This window comes from Triticum urartu, chromosome 4A (genome assembly GCF_056163025.1).
Source record: "Triticum urartu cultivar PI428250 chromosome 4A, HENAU_Tu73, whole genome shotgun sequence".
Taxonomy (NCBI): domain Eukaryota; kingdom Viridiplantae; phylum Streptophyta; class Magnoliopsida; order Poales; family Poaceae; genus Triticum; species Triticum urartu.
In genome coordinates this window covers 330,677,653-330,697,315 of record NC_141876.1, presented here as the reverse complement: position 1 = coordinate 330,697,315, position 19,663 = coordinate 330,677,653, and the positions used below count along the sequence as shown (strand labels likewise).

Below are 19,663 nucleotides of genomic sequence, written 5' to 3'. Positions count from 1 at the left end.
AGACTTTTTACTTGTAAATGCCCTGTGACTTAAAACATGGCATAACCCTACCGCTTCCTAGGATCTGACATCTAGGGTTTTAAGCCGCCTTCCCTTGCCGCCATGCATGGGAACTCCAGCAAGAGATCCTAGTGATGCGGTTGCCCCGCTTCACGCCCCCATCCTGCAGTTTCTACCATTTTCACAGCCCAAATCTCTTCTAACCGGGCTAAACGGCCGCGGCTGCTACCCTCCATGCCCTTTCTGATACCACAGGCCGTCACATCACCTCCTTTGGCTGAGCGGCCTTGACAATGTGGCTGCACATAACCCGACCTGGTCGATCTCATCCTTGCCCTTGAGGACCATGCACTTGCTGGTTTTCGTGGTTCTCGTCCGAGCCTACTAGCCCAGTTCTCTGCTCTGGCGTGCTCTCGGGTTTGTCCACGTTGTAAGAGAGGTGCTGTTCGTGAAGCTGCTCTTGAGGATGGGAGGTGATTTACACATCAAAAGGTGGTAGAGCTTTGCCAGCACTAGGGGAGACATATGCCTTGATGGCTCCCGTGGCTTCCCCAAGGAGCAGTAGGCTAAGTTGGGGGTTGAGAGTGAAGAGGAGACCAAGGATGTGTTTGCTTGGGATAGTTAAGGATGGGTTAGGGTCATCCCTATTTTTGGACAGGATAATCCAGTTTGGGCGTTTGTTTGGTTTGAGGGATAGAGATGGTTGGGATGAGTCAGTTGGAGTGTTGGTTGATGGATGAACATGACCAAGTGGGTTTGTGATGACCCTCTCATCTATGTGGTAAGATTACCCCTATATTTTGCTTGAACAAGGTTTTAAATCGTTTTGTGGCATCGTTATAGCTATGCCAGCTATCGTGGAAACTACTCCCCCCGTTCCCAAATATTTGTCTTTCTAGACATTTCAAATGGTTACAACATACAGATGTATGTAGACATATTTTAGAGTGTAGATTCACTCATTTTGCCTCGTATGTAGTCATTTGTTGAAATCTCTAGAAAGACAAGTATTTTGGAACGGAGGGAGTATTTACAATAGTGTTTTAAAGTAAAAGTAAAAAAATAAGCGTTTGACAAAAAACACTGACCAAGTAAGGACAAAGGAGAATCATCATTTAATAACTAATTAATGTATGGATAGATGACTATTTTCTTTCTTGGTTGTCACATCGTGAGTGCCGGTGGGAGTCGCTTTGAGGAAGTCGCCAACCGGCCGAAGCTCCAACATAAAACAACCTCCCAAGAAAGATTGGATGCTTCATTGTTAGGGTTTCTATTGTTTCATGTTATTTAGTTACATACATGGTCGTTTTGGATTAAGTTTGCGTGTACAAATGATTACAGACTATTTTTGTTCCATGCACACGTACAAGACAATACTTTAGCTATAGCTGATAGTGAGCAATACCAAATAGCGTGCTATAGAGGTCATCGTTAGGATAGTGGTACAAAGTGCCATAGCTTGGCTTTTGAACTCCCAAAAGGCTGTACTACCAATTTAAATCCTTGTGTATGAAGTCTAATCTTACAAGAAATATTGTCACAAACATATAAATTATCACAAAAATTGCATTTTGAAGAAATATCATACATGCACAAACTATTAACATCAACAACAACAACAACGAAGCCTTTAGTCCCAAACAAGTTGGGGGTAGGCTAGAGTTGAAACCCTTGTCCATGGCTAGTTCTTTGGTGATATTCCAGTCCTTCAGATCTCTCTTTGCGGACTTCTCCCATGTCAAGTTTGGTCTGTCCTGACCTCTCTTAACATTATCAGCACGCTTTAGCTGTCCGCTATGTACTAGAGCTTTCGGAGTCCTGCGTTGAATATGCCCAAACCATCAGACGATGTTGGATAAGATTCTCTTCAATCGGTGCTACCCCAACTCTATCCCGCATATCCATCATTCCGGACCTGATCCTTCCTTGTGTGGCCACACATCCATCTCAACATGCGCATCTCTACTACACTAACTGCTGAACATGTTGCCTTTTAGTCGGCCAACACTCAGTGCCATTCATCATTGCGAGTCGGCCAACACTCAGCGCCATTCAACATTGCGAGTCGAATCGCTGTGCTGTAGAACCTGCCTTTTAGCTTTTGTGGCACTTTCTTGTCACAGAGAATGCTAGAAGCTTGACGCCACTTCATCCATCCAACTTTGATTCGATGGCTCACATCTTCATTGATATCACCATCCTTCCGCAGCATTGACCCCAAATATTGAAAGGTGTCATTGTGAGGTACCACCATATGCCCATCAAGGCTAACCTCCTCCTCCTCGTGCCTAGTAGTACCCCGCACCTCATGTACTCGGTTTTAGTTCTACTATAAGCCTTAAACCTTTTGATTCCAAGATTTGTCTCCATAGCTCTAACTTTCTGTTAACCCCCGCTCGACTATCATCGACTAGCACCACATCATCTGCAAAGAGCATACAACATGGGATATCTCCTTTTATATCCCTTGTGACCTCATCCATCACCAAAGGAAAAAGATCAGGGCTCAAAGCTGAACCTTGGTGCAGTCCTATTTTAATCGGGAAGTCATCAGTGTCGCCATCACTTGTTCAAACACCACACTATCGTACATGTCCTTGATGATGGTAATGTACTTTGTCGGGACTTTGTGTTTCTCCAAGGCCCACCACATGACATTCCACAATATCTTACCGCAGGCCTTCTCCAAGTCAATGAACACCATATGCAGGTCCTTCTTTTGCTCCCTATATCTCCATAAGTTGTCATACCAAGAAAATGGCTTCCATGGTCGACCTCCCAGGCATGAAACCAAATTGATCTTTGGTCATGCTTGTCATTCTTCTTAAGCGGTGCGATGACTCTCTCCCATAGCTTCATTGTATGGCTCACCAGCTTAATTCCATGATAATTAGTACAATTCTGAACATCCCCCTTGTTCTTGAAGATTGGTACTCCCTTCGTTTCTTTTTAGTTTGCATATAAGATTTGGTCAAAGTCAAACTCTATAAAGTTTGACTAGCTTTGTAGGAAAATATATCAACATTCACACTATGAAATCAATATTATTAGATGCATGATGAAATTAGTTTTCATAACATATAACTTTTGTATTGTAGATGTTGATTTTTTTTCATAAAGGTAGTGAAACTCTACAAAGTTTGACTTTGACCAAATCTTACATGCAAACTAAAAGAAACGGGGGGAGTACTAATATACTCCGCCTCCATTCTCCTGGCATCCTGTTTGCCTGAAAAATGAGGTTGAAAAGCTTAGTTAGCCATACGTCGCTCTCTCCGAGGCCTCTCTGCACCTCAATGGGGATACAATCAGGGCCCATCGCCTTGCCTCATTTCATCCTTTTTAAAGCCTCCCTGACCTCAAACTCCTGGATTAGGCGCACAAGGCGTTGTACACGTCCTTAAAAGGATGTCATCGGAGACAACGACTATCTTATCAACCATTACATGCAAGTCTTAAGTTAAGACTATCTTATCAACCATTGTACATGTCCTTACTGGCAATCTACCAGAAGCAATCCCTCGTAAAGCTCAAATCCCACCAAGACCTCAGCCTGATTGATGCCCATGTGCACCTGATTTAGCGAAATCAGGGAAAAAGTAGTACAGGAAACAATGAATTTTGATTCACAGGAAGGTAATGAAAGCATATGTATACAATTTAGGTGCTTTCTTGCTTAGAGCATCTCCAGCAACTTCCAAAAAAACCTTCCATATAAGTGTGATTGGGGTTCTCCCCATAAATTTATTGGGTTTCACAGGGGTGCTTCTGTAGCAGATCCCCAATACAACTTTCCCTATACTTAGTATGACATATGTGCCACACCTTTCAGTGGCTTATCTCTCTCTTTCTCTCTTGTGTGCACGTGTGCACGGAAGACACCGGCACGGAAGACACTGGTGGAGCTTCGGTGATCGGCGGCATGCTGGGGTGGGGGCCTGGTGCGGTAGGCTGCGGAGCTAGTGGCTTACGATGGTGGTCCGGCGGCGGTCCTGCGAGCATTGACGGTGGTCCAACGGTAATTGGCGGCGGCGCTCTGACGTGGCATGCATTGGAAAAAATATAGGGGAAGATGCATCTTCTCTTCTATATAGGGGAAGATGCATCTTCTCTTTTATATAGGGGAAGATGGGGTGTTTTTGGGTGAGATCCTAAAAATTATTGTGTTAGGGAAACTGGTGGAGCGCGTTTTCGATGTCAACTTCCCCTAATACGTGATTTTTTTGGGAATAGGGGAGCTGCTGGAGATGCTCTTATAACTTACTTTTAACTTGGACGCTCACAGGCCCATGACTGCTACATGTTTTCCTGCTTAAAAAAATAGAAACATATTATTTAACTTTTAAGAGATGTATATTATGAATTGTTTGTGCTGCAAATACTAACAAAATGGTAATGAAAATTCAAAAAAGTATGTTGCTTATACCCAAAGAGCTATGGTTTTTGAGAATATATGTGTATTCGAGTGAGGTAATTTAATCTCACCATTCTTATGCAAGAGGTGAGCTGATCATACTTATTCCATTCTATCTCTCCAACCAAACGCTAGAATACAATGACCGATCCCTGCTCTATTGGTGGCACACTGCTAGGCATGACACACCAACACCAATGCGCAAGGGCCTGGCCTCAGCGACACTCCTCACATCCTGGATGATCTGGAAGCACAGACATTGTTTTTAAGGCGTCCTGCCTTGGACGCTTAGGCGACGCTTAGGCGATAAGGCGCCTGGGCAGCGCCTTACAAATATGCCTGCCTTAGGCGCTTAGGCGTCCGCCTTAGGCGCTTAAGCGTCGCCTAGGCGCTAGAGCGGGTGGTGCTTGCCTTAGGTCGCCTTACCGCCTTAAAAACAATGAGCACAGAAATGATTGCATCTTCGACCATGCGCGCCCGTCCGTTCAATCCCTTGTAGGCAGCATTAAGGACGAGGCCCGGCTCTGGGCCAGGGCAGGCGCCATTGGACTTAGAGTAGTCCTCCCAACAACTTGGGATGTACACTAATGACTGTTGCCTGATTGTAAACTACCTCCTCGTTCTCTAACTTTAAACCCTTCTTTTCAATGAAATGAAACGCTAGCCCCTTGGCGTTTTCTCGAAAAAAAAACCCGAACGCTAGAATGGAACTATTCTGCTCCATCTGGACAGAACCAGTCCCATTCCGCTGGAATGGAACCATGACATTACACTCCACTTGGTTCTCCAACCAAACACACCCTTAATTTGCATCTGATATGGAGCTCATGTACTTTGATGATATGGCATGCTTACCAATGATCCTGTTCAACATGTTTAGTTGGTATTTGCTATTTGCTTTTGTTAGAGTTATAATATAAGTCATGTACCCTTTTGTATTTATCCCGTTGTATAAGGGGTTTTCTGCATATGTTACACGCCTGTACATGTATATATATCGGCCTATGGCCTCATGGGAATACAAGTTGCATATTCCTAACATGGTATTAGAGCTAGGTTAATTTTGTCTGCACGTTGCAACTCGTGCTATCGATTCCCAGCCACCTGTCTCATCTCGCTCTTGATCGAAGCCCCCGTCCTCGATCTCCTGAGTCTCCCGATCGAAGCCCCTGGCGATCGGATCGATCTCCAGCCGGCCCTCCCGATCGGATCTCCCCAGCCGGCCCTCCCGATCGGACTCTCCCCAGCTGACCTTGCTACCCAGCCGGCCCTCCCGAGAGGCTCGATCTCCAGCCGGCCCCTCCCGATCGGATCTTCCGATCCGGCCCTCCCGAGCGGATCCCTCCCCAGCTGGCCTCGCTCCCCAGCCGGCCTCGCTCGACGCTGCTCCCAGCTGCAGTCTCGTTCCCAGCCGGCCCCAAGCGACGCAGGGCCCCTGATCTCCTGCTCCCGCTGATCTCTATTAAAAAAAATGTCTGCTGCATCGGGCTATGTTGCTGTCCCTCGTTGTCCGGTGATCTTCGATGGTACTAACTACACCGAGTTTACTGGTTTCATGTGCATTCACATGCGTGGCATCCGTCTCTGGGGTGTTCTTTCTGGCGAGGTCTGCTGTCCGCCACGTCCGGTTCATCCGGTGGCTCCTACTCCGCCGACTCCATCGGTTCTTCCTACGGATGCTAATCAGGCCGCCAAGGATGCGGCTAAGCTTGCTGCTGAGGCTGCTGCTCGTGCTTATGATGAGAGGGTTTTGGCTTATGAGGAGGCTCTTCAGACGTATCATGGTGCTCTGACTGTTTACACCCAGTGGCTTGATGATGATGCTCGTGCTGCAGCTGTTCTCACTGCTAGTGTTCTGCCTCAGTTTGCTTCTGAGTTTCTGGGTCTTCCTATTGTCTTTGAGATGTGGACTCGTCTTCGTCAGCGCTATCAGCCTTCTGGTGATGCCTTATACCTTTCTGTGGTCCGTCAGGAGCATGCTCTTCAGCAGGGTGACTCTACTGTTGATGACTTCTATGCACAGAGTTCTGCTATCTGGCGCCAGCTTGATTCTCTCCGCAGTGCTGGTTGTCGTACTTGCCCCTGTTGCCAGGCTGTCCAGGCCAATTTGGAGTTTCATCGCGTCTACGAGTTCCCGTCTCGGCTTCGTAAGGAGTTTGAGCCTCGACGTGCTCAGTTGTTTGCTCGTGGCCGTATTTCTCTCATGGAGGCGCTTTCTGAGATTCGTGCTGAGGAGACTCGCTTACGTGGTGCTGGTTTGCTGGAGGTTCCTTCTGTGCTCGCTACTCGGGCTTCTTCCACGCCACCTGCTGCACCGACCCCTTCTCGCTCGAGTGCTCCGCCGCTTTTGCCCACTCCTTCTGGAGGCTCAGGTCGCCCCCGTCCACATTGCGACTACTGCAACAATGATGGTCATATTGAGTCCCAGTGCTACACGAAGAGGAAACACCTGCGCAAGGCGCGATCATCATCTTCAGGGACTTCATCATCTACCTCGACAGCTTCCGCCATTGCTTTGACTGAGCAGGATATTATGAGACTTAAGCGTCTGCTCGCGGCTTCAGGTTCTTCCTCGACGGGTACTGCTGGTTCTGTGACTGATGCTTCCCGCATTGAGCAACCGCCCTCTACACAGACAGGTACATCCCCATGGGTTCTGGACTCTGGAGCTTCTTTTCATATGTCTTCTCATTCTTCCACTTTGTCCTCTCTTCGATTGCTGGATTCTCCTGTTCATGTCTTCACTGCTGATGGTACTCCACTTTCTGTTGCTAGTAGAGGCAATCTTTCCACTCCTTATTCTGTTCCTGATGTTGCTCATGTTCCTCGACTCACTATGAATTTGTTTTCTGCTGGTCAACTTACTGATTCTGGTTGTCGCGTCATCCTTGACGTTGACTCTTGTTCTGTCCAGGACCGTCGCACGCACACTCTGGTTGGGGCTGGCCCTCGCCGCCGTGATTCTCAGGGTCTTTGGGAGTTGGACTGGCTTCATGTTCCTTCCGCTGCCACCACCATCGCCAATTCCTTCGCTTTAGTCGCCTCCGTTACTGGTTCCTTCCAGCAGTGGCATCATCGACTTGGTCATCTGTGTGGCTCTCGGTTGTCGTCTTTAGTTCGTCGAGGTCTTCTGGGGTCTGTCTCAGGAGATGTCTCTTAAGAGTGTCAGGTTTGTCGTCTTGGCAAGCAGATTCAGTTATCATATTCACATAGTGAGTCAGTGTCTAAGCGTCCTTTCGATTTAGTACACTCTGATGTCTGGGGTCCGGCTCCTTTCGCTTCGAAAGGTGGTCATAAATATTATATTATTTTCATAGATGATTTCTCTCGTTACACATGGCTTTACTTCATGACTTCTCGTAGTGAGGTGTTGTCTATTTATAAGCGTTTTGCTGCCATGGTTCATACTCAGTTCTCTTCACCCATTCGTGTTTTTCGTGCTGACTCCGCTGGCGAGTATATCTCTAAGATGTTGCGTGGTGTTCTTGCTGAGCAAGGAACTCTCTCTCAATTCTCTTGTCCTGGTGCTCATGCTCAGAATGGTGTGGCTGAGCGAAAGCATCGACATCTTCTTGAGACGGCTCATGCATTGATGGTTGCTGCCTCTCTCCCGCCTCATTTTTGGGGTGAGGCCGTCTCCACCTCCACCTATCTTATCAACATACAGCCTTCCGCTGCTCTACAGGGTGGTGTTCCTTTCAAGCGTCTTTTTGATCGTTCTCCCGATTATTCGATGCTTCGCTTGTTTGGTTGTGTTTGCTATGTTCTACTTGCACCAAACTGACCGCTCAGTCTGTTGAGTGTGTCTTCTTAGGCTACAGTGATGAGCATAAGGGCTATCGTTGTTGGGATCCTATCGGTCGTCGGATGCGTATCTCTCGAGACGTGACTTTTGACGAGTCTCGTCCCTTCTACCCACGCACATCCTCCTTGACTGTTTCAGTGGAGGATATCTCTTTCCTCACTTTTCCTGACTCACCTATTACCCCTGTCGAGCCTGTGCCTATTCGTTCCACTCCCTCTGCTTCTCCACCTCTAGTCGATTTGCAGCCACCATCTTCCCCGGTCTCCTCACCTAGCATGTCACTGGATTCTACACCTTCATCTCCGGTGACTTCTTCGTCGCCACCCCCCGATTCTACCTTGGCGATTCCTCCTTCTATTGTTCCATCTTTTCCTTAGCATTGCACTCGTCGTTCACGACCTGTGGATGCCTCTGTGGATGAGTCGTCATCTTCCTCTCAGCCTACTTATGGCTTGCGTTCTCGTCCTCGTCAGCCTGTTGATCGCTTTGGATTTCCCACCGCTGGTGCTGCTGTTCTTGAGCCGACTTCTTATTGTCAGGCTGTTGTTCATCCTGAATGGCAGTTTGCGATGGCAGAGGAGATTGCTGCTCTTGAACGCACTGGTACCTGGGATCTTGTTTCTCTTCCTCCCGGAGTCCGTCCCATCACTTGTAAGTGGGTCTACAAGGTTAAGACTCGCTCCGATGGTTCTCTTGAGCGTCACAAAGCTCGTCTTGTGGCTCGTGGTTTTCAGCAGGAGCATGGTCGTGATTATGACGAGACTTTTGCTCCTGTGGCCCATATGACCACTGTTCGTACACTTCTGGCCGTTGCCTCTGCACGCCACTGGTCTATATCTCAGCTTGATGTTAAGAATGCCTTTCTTAATGGTGAGCTGCGTGAGGTGTACATGCAGCCACCACCTGGGTATTCTGTTCCTGATGGCATGGTATGTCGTCTTCGTCGCTCTCTCTATGGCCTTAAGTAAGCCCCCCGCGCCTGGTTCGAGCGTTTTGCCTCTGTGGTTACTGCCGATGGTTTTTCAGCAAGTGTTCATGATCCAGCATTGTTTATTCACCTTTCTTCTCGTGGTCGGACTCTTCTTCTTCTCTATGTTGATGACATGATCATCACTGGGGATGACCCCGAGTATATTGCCTTTGTAAAGGCCCGTCTTAGTGAGCAGTTTCTTATGTCTGATCTTGGACCTCTTCGCTATTTTCTTGGGATTGAAGTCTCTTCTACCTCTGATGGCTTTTTTATATCCCAGGAAAAGTATATCCAGGATCTTCTTGCTCGTGCCGCTCTTACTGACGAGCGCATTGTTGAGACTCCTATGGAGCTCAATGTTCACCTCCGTGCTACTGATGGTGATCCTCTCCCTGACCCGACGCGTTATCGCCATCTTGTTGGCAGCCTTGTCTATCTAGCTGTCACTCGTCCGGACATCTCTTATCCGGTTCATATTCTGAGTCAGTTCGTCTCTGCTCCCATATCGGTTCACTATAGTCATCTGCTTCGTGTTCTCCGATATCTTCGGGGCACGATCTCTCATCGTCTATTCTTTCCTCGCTCCAGTTCTTTACAGCTTCAGGCCTATTCGGATGCTACGTGGGCTAGTGATCCTTCAGATCGCCGTTCACTTTCTGCTTACTGTGTTTTTCTTGGTGGTTCTCTCATTGCCTGGAAGACGAAGAAACAGATTGCAGTTTCCCGTTCGAGTGCCGAGGCTGAGTTGCGAGCAATGGCTCTTTTGACGGTAGAGGTGACTTGGTTACGGTGGTTACTTCAGGATTTTGGTGTTTCTGTCACTACACCGACTCTGCTCTTATCTGACAGTACAGGTGCTATTAGCATTGTGCGCGATCCTGTGAAGCATGAGCTCACCAAGCATATTGGTGTTGATGCTTTCTATGTGCGCGCTAGTGTGCAGGATCAGGTTATTGCTCTTCAGTATGTGCCTTCCGAGTTACAGTTGGCGGATTTCCTGACGAAGGCCCAGACTAGAGCACAACATGGCTTTTATCTCTCCAAACTCAGTGTTGTTCATCCACCATGAGTTTGAGGGGGGGGTGTTAGAGTTATAATATAAGTCATGTACCCTTTTGTATTTATCCCGTTGTATAAGGGGTTTTCTGCATATGTTACACGCCTGTACATGTATATATATCGGCCTATGGCCTCATGGGAATACAAGTTGCATATTCCTAACAGCTTTGATGTTAATTAATTTTGTTTTCCTCTAATCACAGATGCAAGAGAACTATGGGGCCTCTGGTTACTTCAGTGAGGCCAATGGATCACAGAAAAAAGAGCATTTGTGAGTTTACCCTTTTATTTTTGCAGTTTGTTTTTTGAGCATCCTGTGAGCTGTCTTTAGTCTAAGCTAGAGCCAAGCATTACTACACAAGGAAAACTATTATATGTTCCTAGAGTAGGCTGCTAGACATTTTATGTGGTTTTCTGGAGTGGGGATTTGCATTAGAAGTGCATGTCTTATAAGACTAAGTGGCTTTATGATAAATGAACTTACGATTCATCATTGACCAATCTTTTGTAACGGAACACCTAATTATGTCATCACGATTATGATACATAATTAGGCAGTCTTTGGAGCAAAGAGACTTAACTGGTTCATGATGATTATGGGGAGCGTAGTGTCATTTTTTCAGTAGTGGTACTGATAAAAATTGTGGTTCCTTCAAATATCTCACTCTGGCGTCTGATTGTTTTAACTGACCATGAGATCTGTTTCTACTGCAGTATTACTAGTCTGCACTTCTATTGTTGGCTTATTGTTACAACAATAACATATTGTTAGTTCTACAGGCACATTCCTTGTAGTTCCAAGTTTCAACTATCAGACTGAATTTTCTTTTTGCATCTTATTTTCCAGTACATGAAAAAGGTTCTTGCATCCATGCTACGTGACCTATTGAATGATTTATTTGCCCTACGCTCTGCATCCTAACGATAAACATATGCATATGTTTTACTGTTGTTTATTAGAGGGTCAGAGACCAGGGATTTGGTTATGTTCATCTGCTCTTTTTGTACTTCAGGGAAATAAAACTTACTGAGGTTTCTGTCAGTGATAAGCTCGAAGCCTTCCGTGCGGAGAAAGAGGTATTCTGCAGTATTTATGGAATTTACCATCCCAGCAAGTCACTTGACAGTATTCACGGAATCTGCTTAAACATAAACCACTTTTCATGATCCTATCAGCCAGTTTTACTTACTTCTTGTGTGTCCCATTATAAGTTTGTCACAACCCTAAACTGAGGCTTAAGATAAGCCCCCTAGGTGCTTTTTAGTTTTATTTGCAATTCCAATGTGGGTGTTTTTTTTTGCAGTAAATTAGTAGAGCATAGATATGCAGTTACTATGTCGAGGCATAGTAGCCTGGTTCGCAGGTCAAGGGTGTGATCCCCGTCCCGGGGTCGATCGACCCCGATCAGGGTCGGGGACGATGTCGGGTCGAGCTAGATTGATTGTCGGATCGCGACCCTGATAGATGGACGCTGACCTAGATCGATTCATGGGGAATTGATGCTTACCAGGCAATCGCACTCAATAATCTGAACTCTTCCGGCCTGCCGGAGTCCGCCCTTCCATGATCTGCTGCTAAGCTGATGGCCATTTGTGCTGTCCGCTGCCATATGCGGCGTCTCCTGTCCTGCTCCCACCATTAATACGCCGTACGCGAGCGGCGAGCCACTAGAGATTTCGATGCCGATTAGGGAAGCACGAGGCAAAAAGAATGGTGGGAAAGGCAAACAGGAGAACGTGGAGTCTGATGGGGGGAGGCTTGGAGCTTGATCCATGCCAGACTGGAGCTTTCATGATGAACCGACAAAGAGGGATTTGGGGATAGTTGTGCGACCAACGCTTCGTAGGAAAGTAATAATCACGCCATGGGCTGACTTGTGGTCCCATTTTATAATCAATTTTTATTTTTATTGTGTGAAATTTCAGACGGGATCTTTTCCCTCCCTGCAATATTGGGAAATATATCAGTGCAGATCGTAAAATTCTTTCTTTCCCTCCATGCAAAAATTGGGATCGCATGCCACGACCTGATGTATCGTACCGGGGCATTGACCCGAAAACCTTTGGATCGCGATCCACACCAATTAGCGTCCTGAAGAGGTATACCCCTTGAACCTCGTTCCGGTGGGCTGTCCACCCGCTACCCTCGACCTCGTTTCTCGACCAGGGCGACCCAGATTCCCTGCAACTATGTGTCGGGATGACATTGGTACTAATATGTAGTGTTGTGGTGTTTCTTGAAATATGTGTGTTTTTGGAACATTGTTTCTTGAAATACGTATTTTTTTGGAACATCTTTTCTTAGCATGTTTTATACAAACTTATATTTTGATACCCATTCCTTGTGGGCATTTTGCATTCAATCTCTTGATACATATCAGCTTTGACCAGTCATTATATGTTGCTGCAGCATTTTAAAGGTTTAAGTTTTCCTACGATATCATCTGTGGGGCCAAATGCAGCAATAATTCACTATTCTCCTGAGGCAAATACATGTGCAGAACTTGATGCTGATAAAATATATCTCTGTGACTCTGGGGCACAGGTTGAGTACATATCTGTCTTGAACTGCAATTTTCTGTTTGTGGATTCCATAGAATCGAATGAATTTAGTGAGGGTATACTTGCAGTATCTGGATGGCACTACAGACATTACAAGAACTGTACATTTTGGTAAACCCTCAGAGCATCAGAAATCATGCTACACAGCTGTAAGTTCTATTTTTTTTACTTGTTCTTAATATATACTCCCTCTGTCCCAAAATAAGTGTTCTAACTTTGTACTAACTCTAGTACAAAGTTGTACTAAAGTTGAGGCACTTATTTTGGGACGGAGGGGGTATAATTTATTATGAGATATGGAGTCAGCTTGTATATTTTTCGGAATATTATTTCTTCAAGCGTGGCATCAATCACGGTGTTTTCATGTGTTCTCACCTTATGAACTCTCTGTTTATGGAGTTAAAGAATTCCTTGAGCTTACAGCTTAACCTTGTTACTCAATTAGTAGTTTGATCAATGATTGTCACACTATATCCAAACACCTCACCTTGTTAGCTCAGCTACTACTACTATCGGTGCTCTGAATGCCTGTCCCATTATTCTGCTGTTAGAACACTCATGTTTATATTTCAACTAAAGGCAGTTTGATATTTGAAGTAGGCATGCTATTTTATTTACCTTATTAAGTAAAGTAATTCTGATCTTAAATACTTCACTTATGTTTGATCCATTGCCAATACCTAAGTATATGCTGTGATAACTCACATCTAGTATAATTTCCACATTAATTTTTATTTTTGGACTACTTATGTTTGACCTCATGCTGATACCAAAGTGGTGTTGAATATTGAAAATAGGTCTTGAAAGGCCACATTGCCCTAGATGCTGCTGTGTTTCCTAATGGGACCACAGGTGAGTCGTTTTTTCACTGTTCTTATGACGTGAACTCTTGTGCCTTCTCAAGAAATCTATGCATATGCATAGCACTGTGCAGGCAAAGCTTTTGTAGAGAAAATTATCTAAATATTGTAAAAGTTTGACATGTGATCAGCCATGCTTTTATTGGATTAACCTTGTGAGGCATGCATCATGTGTGGCAACAAATATTTCCATGTAAGGCCAGGTCTGAAGTAGGAGTAGGTCATATTTAGAGGACACTATCTAAAGTCCAAACAAAGTCTTGCTATCTGCACAGCATAGTTATTACAATGAAAGAATTGGGAACATGATGAAATATGTCCCGCAGCCTTTGTTGGCGAGTCCTGTCCAAGGGCTGTGGAGCGGGAGGCATAGTTGTAGTTTTCGATTACGCAGAAGCACACAAAAGTACAGAAAGTAAATTGACAGAGGAAATATGGGAAGAAATCATTACTAGTGATTCTCATCAACTGTGCGTACTATGGGTGCTCTCCTCTTTATATACCAAAAATGTGAACGGCTACCGATGCATGCTGAAGGGGGTGGGATTTGAGGGGGGAGTGTTCGCAGGTTTTCATTCACAATTCTCAGTGAGGAAGGAGCTACAGTAATAATGAAACATCGTTCGATCGCCAAAGGTAATGAATAAGGTTTAGCTAACATAGAGCTTACAACCCAACCGAAATGAGCGTATCAGTTTAGCCTAAGGAACCATATAAACAAACGGGAAACCAGGCGGAGTGAACAAGGGAGCCAATTACTCCAGCCTAGATGGCAAGCCGGCTAAGCATCTCCTCGTAGGAGAACTTCTGCTAGGATAGCATCAACATCGAGTTAGGGTGCAGGGGTGAACGCCAATGGCTCTACCATGGGTACCTCTAAGGCGCCACCATAGGAGTAGATTGTGCTCCTCTGGACAATGGAGATACCCTGCTCCAAAGTGGTTGCACAACCAGGTTCTACTCCGTCATCTCATGGAGGCAAACTATGTGCTCCAGCCTCTTGAATTGCTTTTCGAGAGCGGTCCGAAAGGGCTAGGGCACTGTGTTCTGCCATGTACTCATTTTGCAGGGTCTCGTGGAGATGGGAGTTCAAGAAAATGCATTGCCTAGGTATTCCCCTATGAGTGGTGAGGACCATCTGGGTCCCCAATCCTATCGTCCTCTAAATTCACTTGGATTCGAGGATGATCTCTAGGTCGAATGCTTGTTGGGGTAATCTACCCCATTATGGCCAAGCCGTTGGTCTCTTGGTTTATTGATTTTGGCCATCAGCAATTAATGCAAGCTTTGGGGAATTACATTGGCTAATCGATAGCGTAAAGGCGATGATGGTTCATATTTATTCACCAAAATGGCATTCTAGTATATTTTAAAACATGCTAAAATATGCAATACTTGACGATTAGAAGTAATGAACAATTAATCCATGACAGTAAAAGCATATAATAAAATCGTGTACATTAAGGTAGCATGTTAAGTGCGTCAAAACCTGAAATTAGCGCAAAAACCACACCCTAGAGGCTCTTTAAGCCTAAAAATGTGCATTTTAGAAAAATAGATAGTTTTGGGGGCTTAGGCGTAAAATAATTAACCAAGAATGTTAATCGCATAACTACATAGAAACTATAGGGGCTAAACTACAAATATCTGTGTTGAATTGAAAGACAGTGAGCAAATATGGGCCTTGGCCCAGTTAACACCGAATGCAACCACTCTATTTATTTTGAATCAGGCTATATGCCACACAACCCTTAGCGGCCCAAAACTGTGGCAACTCGTTACTGGGGTGTGGCGACTAGGGTTTCCACTACTTGGCAGCGGTGGAGACGACGGTTGGGGCTGAAAGCAGCAGCCCGCGGTGCAGGGCGGGGTGGGGTGCTCGGGAGCCGGAAGCAGACGACGCGGTGATGCTCGTGGCGTGTGAACTGACCCGCAAGGCAGTGCATGACTGGCAGTCAACGGCTTAGAGCGGAGCTGGCGCCGCAGGGGTGGAGCTAGCCAGCGCGCTAGTGACGACTATAGATCGGGCACGCTAAGAGCTCAAGATGGCGCGGCTTGGCCTTGCGAGCGAGGTGTAGCTCAGCATGCACCAGACGGCGGTGCGTGGCTAGTGTTCGGTGGCTTGAGGTGTTGTCGAGGCCAGCAGGGGCCTGACGGCGAGCTCGGCTCGAGCAAAGCTTGCGGCATGTGCACGGGCGGTGGCCTATGGGCGGTGCGTGAGCATTGCCAGAGCGTGACCATGGCACGAATGCGATGGGGCACGATAGCTGCACGGGCATGCCAGCGCATGGTGTCCAGCATGGCTGACGGCTTGGGCAGCTAGTGCACATCTGGCATGGTAGGGCACGGAGGGAGCTTGCGCATGGCATGTCAACGCTCCTCAAGCAGTCGACAACAGGATTTTGTGGCGGCCATCGAGGCCAAGGCATGATGGAAGTGGTGCAACCCGGTCGTAGTAGTCGGCAGCGGTCACCACTGGGGTGACTGGCAGTTCGGTGTATTTCGGATCAATACCTTTGTGAGAATCAACGAGAGCCTGCTCGATGGAGGCTCAGGGTAGAGTTGGGGGAGCGGATGTGCTGATAACGTTTTCCGCAACTTTTAACGACGAGTCCAGTCCAAGGGTTACGAAGCGGGAGGTGTAGACGAAGTTGTCGATCACGCGGAAGCAAGCGAGTACAGAAAGTAAATTGGCATAGAGAAATAGGGAAAAGAGCTCTTCATTAATGGGTGCTCTCCTCTTTATAGAGGCTGATAGATCAACTCTGTGAAGGGTCGATAACTGCGCCTTAACGTTTAGCGGAGGGACTTGGTCCTTTAGGAGGTGTGGGTGTGGGTGGGTGGGTGGGGGGGGGGGGGGGGGAGGGGGGGTCCGGTCCACCATGGGCTGACCCAAGTTTGTATGTGGGTGTGTGTTGTGCTGTCGACCGCCCTCCCGTGCTGGCTGACTTGATCCGGACCCAGCTTGCCACGCCAATAGAGTAGCAGCACGTGGCGTCAATCCGGTTTGCCGGTGCCTGGTGACCTGGTGCGGTGCAGGCCTTGCGTCCGCTCTTCATCGTTTCGGTGGACCGAGACGCTCACAGCATGCTCGAGCTGGCTGCGCATAGGCAACACCGAGCTCCATCGGCCGCCATTGCCACACTCGGTGAGCGTTCGAGCTCCAGCGGCCACCACCGTCACGGTCGCCGCGCGCTCGAGCTGCCCCTGGCTCCAGCCCCCGCAGGCGCAATCGCCCCTGCCATCTCACTTGCATGCTGACGCCGGAGTCGAGCTGGCCATCATCCGCGCTTGGTTCTGGTGAGCGGCCCCGACGGTTTTCGTGTGGCCGGAGGACCGAGGTAGCTTGCTCGCCTTGCCTCCACAGACAAGCAGCCACCGCGTACAGCTCAGTCAAGCCGTTGTGGTCGCCGATGTCGGTCTCTGCAGGATCTGATGGCGCCTGAGGAAACGAACGCAGCTGTGTGAAGAGGACGAGGTGGGCGCGACAGAGCAGGAGCACAAGACGATGGCAACGCACCTTGCTCAAAGAGGCCATCGACGAGCACGAGATAGTAACGGTGGCGCACCTCCCTCGCCTAGGCGTGCGCTAGAAGGGGGAAGAGACGAGGGAGCGAGGCTGACAGCGGTGGCTGAATCTGGGGAAGGGAGAGAGATGCGTAGGGAGACGAGAGAGAGGGAGAGACGGCGGTTGTGAGACGGGATGGGAGGAGAACGGGCTCGGGGGCCTGGAATGGGGCGTGCCGAGCTGATACCGAGTTTTTCAGGGTTATAATGTGACTTTGGAGGGCTGCCGTGGGATGATCGATCTGCCATCGATTTGCGGCCAAGGTCAGGGAATCGGATGGTAAAAAAAAGGGTCTACGACGTGGATAGCGTGGCTGGGCACCCACTCGCGCAGAGTTTCTCTTGGCGAATTGGACAATTGAGACTAATCCTTGTATTTTCTTAGCGAAGCTAACTATTTATACGTGTACCTGCATTTGCATTTATATACAAGGAGATGGCATTATCTTTTATTTTTACCTATAATGGAATGTTCTGTGTAACTATTCAACATTGCTTGTAGGTCATGCTCTTGACATTCTGGCAAGAACCCCACTGTGGAAAAGTGGTCTTGACTATCGGCATGGCACAGGCCATGGAATCGGATCTTATTTGAATGTCCATGAAGGTCAGATGGGTGACTCATCCTCTTTATTTTCTCTTAGTTCATCTGAATGAATAGCCATCATGGAATGATGTGACCATCTGTTTCTTTGTAACCAGGCCCTCATCTAATTAGCTTTAGACCTTCTGCTCGCAATGTACCACTGCAAGCATCAATGACTGTAACAGATGGTCAGTGAATATCCGAGCTCACACTGCTGTTAACAGTTCAAAATGGAATTACTTATACTCCAGTGTCAATCCTGTTGTCTCAAATCCCAGTGAATGTAAGTTGCATAATCTCTTGTTGCAGAGCCTGGTTACTACGAAGATGGAAACTTTGGTATAAGGTTGGAGAATGTTCTTATAGTCAAAGAGGCTGATACTAAATTTAATTTTGGGGAAAAGGGTTATTTGTCATTTGAACATATAACATGGGTAAGTATTGTTTGTTCATTGTCCACCACAATAGCTGTTATTTATGTTCTTTGTTTTCACTTTGAACTAGCGCTTCCAAGTTAGTAGCTGATGAAATTAAGATATATTCATGGAAAATAGCTGCTTTTCTAGGTTGAGCTCTCTGAGGAGGGTCTTCGATTTCACAATGTTATGAGCCCTGGAATTCTATTCAATAAATAATACATTCTCTTAGCTTTTGCTGCTGTTTTTCTTACCCAAGTCAATATATTTCTTGTCTTATAAGTTGTTTAACACTTATAAGACAAGAAATATATTGACTTGGGTAAGAAAAACAGCAGGAGACGGAGGGAGTACTATACTAGGATCTGATGTATGACGATTGCTGTGCTTAAGTAATGTGTATAATCTGTCCTGGCAAGGAATCCCAATCGTGCCTCCGAAAATAAGGGAAGTAGCAGCTCTTTAAATCCTGCATGGAGGCCTTTCAGGCGAAGCCTTCAATATTTATCACTGATTCACATTTAATATAAGAAAGCTTTGCAGGCCCACTGGCAGTTCCATAACCTACTGTTCTTTTCACCTGTTCACTTGAGCATGTGTTTCTTGTCATGTACCACTCCTTCCTCGTATGCTGATGAATTTCTTACGTTGTGCAGGCTCCATACCAGACTAAACTTATAAACACTGCCTTGTTGACCCCTGCGGAGATCGAATGGGTAAACTTGTACCACTCCGACTGCCAGAAAATCTTGGAGTCTTACCTAAATGTTCAGGAGAAGGAATGGCTGAGGAAGGCCACCGAACCTATAACTGCGAGCAGTTAAGCCAGCCACTTCATGGTTACTGCTGTTGTGCGCCAAACGTAGATAGATGGCTGCCCGAATATTTAATCAACTTTAATTAGTGTGAATAACACCAAGTGCGCACCCTTATTCTTCATGTATTTCGTGCCGCCTAGCGTGAGGCTGGAAATAAGAATACAGATACTGAATGAATATTGAATTGTTACTTCGCTTGAAGACGAGTTGACCGGTTCTTGTTAGAGGCGGATGTTATTTTTGCAACGGCATCGGCGGATGTTATTTTTGCAACGGCATCGACTCCGCAGCCATATTAAACCACAAGATCACTTCACTTTGACTAAAAGAAAAAGCTAGTTCCATTCCTTACTACATTATTTAATGCTTGACGGGAATGATCAAAATCAAATGTTGTCGTGAGCATGGCAATCTTCTCATGTCAACGATTTCTCATGCTTGCTAAAGAAATTGTCATACTCGCGGCAACAATCTGTCATAAAAATAATGCTAAGAAACATTCCAACGTTTGATTTGTGATAAAATCCATGCTTTAATATGTTTGCACAAGAAGGGTGAATCCTCACTTTGTCTACACCAACGAGCCAGTGAGTACTTGCAAGT

At 46.5% G+C, this 19,663-nt stretch overlaps 2 protein-coding genes and 1 pseudogene across 3 annotated transcripts in view; all 3 read left to right on the top strand.

The window, feature by feature from the left end:
- APP1 (aminopeptidase P1) overlaps window positions 1-19,284 on the top strand; it is a 29,475-nt gene extending 10,191 nt beyond the window's left edge. For both annotated transcript variants that reach the window (XM_048714682.2, XM_048714683.2), the window contains exons 8-16: window positions 10,455-10,522; window positions 11,265-11,328; window positions 12,662-12,796; window positions 12,882-12,962; window positions 13,611-13,665; window positions 17,743-17,847; window positions 17,943-18,014; window positions 18,136-18,260; window positions 18,899-19,284. In XM_048714682.2, coding sequence (XP_048570639.1) covers window positions 10,455-10,522; window positions 11,265-11,328; window positions 12,662-12,796; window positions 12,882-12,962; window positions 13,611-13,665; window positions 17,743-17,847; window positions 17,943-18,014; window positions 18,136-18,260; window positions 18,899-19,066 — 873 coding nt within the window. In that variant the 3' untranslated portion in view covers window positions 19,067-19,284. The remainder of the gene's footprint in view (window positions 1-10,454; window positions 10,523-11,264; window positions 11,329-12,661; window positions 12,797-12,881; window positions 12,963-13,610; window positions 13,666-17,742; window positions 17,848-17,942; window positions 18,015-18,135; window positions 18,261-18,898) is intronic.
- Window positions 107-565, top strand: LOC147975757 (uncharacterized; annotated as a pseudogene).
- LOC147975756 (uncharacterized) lies at window positions 149-7,527 on the top strand. The gene is made up of 2 exons (XM_087518335.1): window positions 149-7,056; window positions 7,332-7,527. The coding sequence occupies exons 1-2, from the start codon at window positions 5,889-5,891 to the stop codon at window positions 7,376-7,378; spliced, it is 1,215 nt and encodes a 404-aa protein (XP_087374461.1). The 5' UTR covers window positions 149-5,888; the 3' UTR covers window positions 7,379-7,527.
- Window positions 19,285-19,663: the final 379 nt, after the last annotated feature.

Excerpts from the sequence above, each read along its gene's own strand:
- LOC147975756 (XM_087518335.1), top strand. The coding sequence starts at position 5,889 with ATGTCTGCTGCATCGGGCTATGTTGCTGTCCCTCGTTGTCCGGTGATC. Across the intron at positions 7,057-7,331 it reads ACCGCCCTCTACACAGACAG|GACCGTCGCACGCACACTCT; the intron begins GTACATCCCCAT and ends TGTTCTGTCCAG.